This window comes from Solanum lycopersicum, chromosome 11, assembly GCF_036512215.1.
Source record: "Solanum lycopersicum chromosome 11, SLM_r2.1".
Lineage (NCBI taxonomy): Eukaryota > Viridiplantae > Streptophyta > Magnoliopsida > Solanales > Solanaceae > Solanum > Solanum lycopersicum.
Window position 1 is genome coordinate 45,728,456 of NC_090810.1, and position 5,752 is coordinate 45,734,207.

The window sequence follows — 5,752 nt, forward strand, 5'->3', positions numbered from 1 at the left end:
GCCAATAAACTAATATTGAAATTTTGAGGTCATCCTCAAAATTTCTGTCCCAGTTGACTGTCTCGGTTTATCTTTAACTGTTTGTGGGAAAATCATGGAATTTTCGAGATACTCTCAAAAGTTTTGTTCTAGTTGCAAGTCTCAAAGTAACTTCAATCTTGACTTGTTGAGAAAAAATATTTTGCTCGAGAACTTTTAAGTCCCCCTCAAAAATTCTGTCTCAGTTTCTATTTTAAAGAGAAATAGAAATCTTACAGGAGATATGACCTAACCCTTGTGGCGCCTACGTATCCCGTTGAGGCAGGAATCAGGTCAAACGTAGTTCCCCCTCAAAGGCTAAAAATAATAAAAAAATTTACAAAAAAATCGACTGAGACCAACATTGATCGCCTACGTATCTCACTCTTGAGAATTCAGGTCGAACGTAGTTCAAATACAGAGAAATATCAAAAGGGATAAATGGGGTAATTGAGGCCGACATAGGCCGCTTACGTATCTCATTCTTGATAATTCAGATCAGACATAGTTCATTACAAGAGGGGTAGGGTTCCAAACAAAATTATTACAAACAAATAGAGTAAATAAAGGAAACAACAAAAGAAAAAATCGAAGCTTCATATCTAAAATGATCGGTTTTGGCTACTCAGTGCCATCTATCTCTGACAGGATCAAAGCACCTCCAGATAATACCTTGCGAACCATGTAAAGTCCTTTCCAATTTGGTGCGAATTTTATCCCGATGAGTAAAAATGGCTTAAGGACACTGACTGATTTCAAAAATTATGGCTCTTACTCTCTTGTAGAAAGCGCAAATCATTCTCTGTTGATATAGTTGACCATGACAAACAACAACCATTTTCTTCTCACCAATCAATGTTAACTGATCAGTCCGCTTGTGGACCCTTTCAACATTACTTAACTCAGGTTCTAGGATGAATCTCAAGGAAGGTATCTCAAGTTCAGCAGGTATGAGTGCTTCTGTTCCATATGCTAACAAGTATGGAGTAGTTTCAATCGACGTTCTAACAGTCGTTCGATAACCCAACAAAGCGTATGGAAACATCTCGTGCCAACCTTGGTGATTGTCAATCATTTTTCTAAAAATCTTCTTGATGTTCTTATTGGCGGCCTTTACAGCTCCATTCGATTGAGAACTATAAGCGGTTGAATTTCGTGATAAATCTAGATCTGCTCACAAATATCTCTCATCAAGTGACTTTTGAGATTCGTACCATTATCACTAATGATGGATTATGGTATACAACTTTTTTGGTTACCGACTATAAGAAGTTGCTTCCACCCACATGGTGAAGTAGTCAATGGCAACCAAAATGCATATGTGTCTATTAGAGGCAGACGACCTCATTGGCCCATAGACGTCCATGCCCCAAACCACGAATGGCAAAGGTTAACTCATAACATTGAGTTCGTAAGGCGGCACTTGAATCAAATCACCATGCTCTTGATACTTATGACATTTCTACACAAACTTGCAACAATCGTGCTCTATAGTCATCCAAAAATAATCAGCTTGAATGATCTTCCTTGCTAGAGTGAGTCTATTCGTGTGTGTACCACCAACTCCAACCTCTATTTGTTCCAGAAGCTTTGCAACTTCGTAGCATCAACACATCTAAGAAGACCTAAATCAGGAGTCTTTCTATAAAGCATTTCCCCTTTTAGAAAGAAATTGAGAGCCATATGGCGTATCGACTTTTTCTGGTTGGATGTTGCATTCTTTGGATAAATTCCAGTTTCAAAACACTTCTTTATATCAAAATACCATGGCAGACCGTCTGGTTCCGCTTCAACATGTGAATAATGGACTTGATGCTCTTTTACCTCTATATACAGAGGATCGATATAATCAGCATCTGGATTTTCAATCATTGAAGCGATGGTGGTAAGTGCATCATCTAACTCATTATGTGTTGTGGGACTGTATCTGAACTCAATCTTGTGGAATCTCTTGCACAAGTTCCGTATATATTGCACATACTGTGTGATCTTTGGGTTCTTCACAACCCATTCTACTAGAACCTCATGAATCAACAAATCTGCATCGTTAATAACCAACAACTCATGAACATTCATGTCAATGGCCATTTTCACCCAAGAATGCAAGCTTCATATTCTGCCATATTGTTTGTGCAATCAAATCGGAGTTTAGATGCCATAGGATAGTGTTGACCGATTTCAAATACTAAGACCACTCCGATACCTTTTCCTTGGTGATTTGCCGCTCCATCAAAGAATACTCTTCAGCTATGATATGCTTCAGAAATTACTTCACCCACAAATGACACCTCTTCATCGTGAAATAAGTCTTGAGCGATTCATACTTTTCATCGACAAGATTTTCTGAAAGTTGATCAGCCAAGGCTTGTGCTTTTATCGCCTTCTGGGTCACATACATAATATCAAATTCACTCAAAAGCATCTTCTATTTATCCAATTTTCCGATTGACATCGATTTTTGGAAAATATATTTCAACGAATTCATCCTGAAAATAAGGTATGTGGTATAAGAAGACAAATAATGTCTCAACTTCTGAGCAATCCAAGTCAAATCATAACATGTTCTCTCTAGAAGAGTAATAAACCTCTTATGGAGTGAATTTTCTGCTCATATAATAAATAGCTTGCTCTATCTTCCCCGTCTCATCATATTGACCAAGCACTCATCCAAATATTGTATTCGAGATAGAAAAATATAGCAACAACAGACTCCCTTCTCGTGGAGGGACCAACATTGGTGGATTAGAGAAATAATTCTTGATGGCATCAAAAGCAGTATAACATTCTCTGGTTTACTTTGTCAAAGCATCCTTCTTCAATAACTTGAAGATAGGATCACAAACTACGGGATTGAGCTATAAGACAACTAATGTAATTTTATATTCCTAAGAAGCTCATTATTTCCTGCTTCGTCTTCGGGGGAGCTAATTCCTAAATTGCCTTGATCTTGGAAGGGTCAAGCTCAATGCCCCTTCTTCTTACTATAAATCCCAACAACTTGGTGACTGGCACCCTAAAAGAACATTTGGCGGGATTTAACTTCAAGTTGTATCTACGCAGACGGTCAAAGAACTTTTTTAAATGAGTCAAGTGGTCCAAACACTCGTGGGACTTAATTATGATGGCATCTATATACACCTCAATCTCTTTGTGAATCATGTCGTGAAATATGGTATACATAGCCCTCATATAAGTAGCACCAACATTTTTCCGACCAAATGATATCACCCTGCACTGATATATATCTCAAGGCTTAATAAAAGTTGTCTTTTCTGAATCTTAATCATCCATCATGATTTGATGATAACCTGCATAACAATCCACAAAGACTGCATTTCATGCTTAGCACAGTTATCGATCAGAATGTGAATGTTCGGCAATAGAAAATTATCTTTTGGGCTTGCTTTGTTAAGATCTCTGTAATAAAATTTTTTTGATCTTCTTATCTTTTTTGGCGACCGGAACAACATTGGACAACCAAGCTGGGTATTACGTCACTTGACTTCCACTAACTGAGACTCGATTTGTTTGTTAATCTTTTTTTTAAGATTTAAACTTAACTCGTGTTTGAACTTCCGAGATTTTTATTTTACTGGATTGAATCTCAGATTAATCGGCAACTTATGAGACACCACATTTGTACTCAGCCCTAGCATATTATTGTAAAACCAGACAAATACATCAATATATTCACTAAGCAAATGAATCAGGTCCCTTCTTTGAGCTTCATTCACATTGACACTAATTTCGACCTGTTTGACGCACTCTTCATCTCCCAGATTCACAGTCTAAGTTTCTTCTAAATTCGGCTTATGCTGATTCTCAAACTGATGAAACTCGTCAACAACATTTTCTGGTACCTCATTTTTCTCTTCATATTCTTCACCTGCTTGATTTATCTCGTTTGGCTCGTGACATGACATGACATTAACAGGTTTTAAATTAATATTTCAAGATGTTCGGGGAATCAAGATTGGTGTGGAGGTCCAATTTCGCATCTGCTCCCTCAGCTCGGTGTCTCGGATGCCAGATGTCTCGACCTCATCCTCTATGACCACATCAATCTCTTTAAACATGCCTCAAATTCCTTCCCCAAGGTCATCATCGTCAGCATATTCTCGGACGGGAAATGATTGGTACAAATGAGGAATTGGCCTTGCTAATTCTCGATCAACATTCTCTTCATGTATATTTCATCATCTGTGGGGACGTACCCTAAACCAAACTTTGCTCCTTTGGCATGACAATTCCTTGGAAATCCTTTCCAATCCAAAACGTGGATCGCATCTGTTCTGAAGCATCATAGAGCAATCATTTTGTATACATCAGGCATAGGGGGTTGTGGAGACAAATCATCACCGGTGGCATTTATTAGTTGTATCATATAGAAATCACAGTCTCGAGAGAATTTATCAATGATTGGCGCATGCCCGTTGGAATGTCTTCCCTCACCATGAATAACCAATTCTTGATCCTTCCAAGCAAATTTCAATAGCTGATGAAGGGTAGAAGACACAATCCCAGCCATGTTGATGAACGACCTTCCCAAAGGATTGTTGTAGCTATTGTTGATGTCCAAAACCTGACACTTTACGTTGAACACTACAAGACCCATCTGGACAATCAAGTTTACTGTCCCCAGTGTGTCTCTGTGCACCCCATCGAAAGCCCTCAATTCACTTTGTTCTAGTTAAGCTTTCCCAAGTCACACTTTAGCTACCTCAGAGTCGATAGTGGACAAATATTGAGACCAAATCAATCATCAATATGCAGTTTATAATCCTTTATTGACATGCTATAATGACATGCAAAGCTTTGTTGTGTATTGCGCATGACTATCAGGAGGGAGACCACCTTCTGGTCAATCAGGTCCTGCATCATGTTCTTGAGATTAATATAATCCTTAGTACCATGTTCCAATATTGTTAGAGAGATATGCACACTTCTGATCAGGTTTGTAAAATTTAGAGCTAGTGTCCTCAAGTTTGGGCCACACTGGATGGATATAACCTACCGCAATTAACCCCTCAGACATCTTTGTTCGACTTTTGATGAGTGGAGTAAAAGTTCTGGCGGGTTTTTTCTCATATCAAGGACGAGGGGAATCATAGTTTCCTTGTTGAGGAAGAGGCATCTGATGATAATTTTAGACGTTTGGATGGGGAGCTTGATATCTGGGATATGGATTAGTCTGGTAATTTGGCAATGGAGCTTGGTAGTTCAGGGGGAATTTTGATAAACTGGAGTTGGGGCTTGGTATGCCTGGAAGGTGCTTGGTAATTGGATTGTACGTTGGCACAATGTGGAGCAACACTTTGACAATGATGAGATTGAGTTTGGTAAGGTGAAGAGGAATATTGGTAGACAGGATGTGGATTTTGATAATTGGGAGGGGGAGTATTTTGGTAAGTGGGATGGGCATTTTGATAATTTGGGGGGAGGGGTAATTTGATAATCAACTTGTGTATAACAAGACTGGTATGGACTCTATAAAGGTCGAGAACGACCTTAGAATGATGAGGATCTTCTTGGGGTCATCTTTCTCTCATACGAGACAACATACACATCTTCCTAGTTCTTAACCATCCTCGATAGTCTCCCCTACCTTGACTATATCATCAAACTTTTCTCCAATGAGCAGCATGGTTCTGTCATAGTACTCGAGTTCCTGAACCCGCAAAAATACTTCAACATTTCCTTTTCAAACATAGGAGGTCAAACTCTAGATGCCTCC

The 5,752-nt window shown here is 38.8% G+C and overlaps 2 protein-coding genes across 2 annotated transcripts; both read right to left on the reverse strand.

Moving 5' to 3' along the window:
* Positions 1-639: 639 nt before the first annotated feature.
* On the reverse strand, positions 640-1,093 carry LOC138339437 (uncharacterized). Its single transcript, XM_069291034.1, has 2 exons — positions 868-1,093; positions 640-767 (listed from the first exon to the last, which is right to left on the reverse strand). Exons 1-2 carry the CDS (start codon positions 1,091-1,093, stop codon positions 640-642), a joined length of 354 nt encoding a protein of 117 aa, XP_069147135.1.
* A 497-nt stretch (positions 1,094-1,590) lies between these two features.
* Positions 1,591-2,106, reverse strand: LOC138339438 (uncharacterized). Its single transcript, XM_069291035.1, has one exon. It carries the CDS (start codon positions 2,104-2,106, stop codon positions 1,591-1,593), a length of 516 nt encoding a protein of 171 aa, XP_069147136.1.
* Between the last annotated feature and the right edge of the window lie 3,646 nt (positions 2,107-5,752).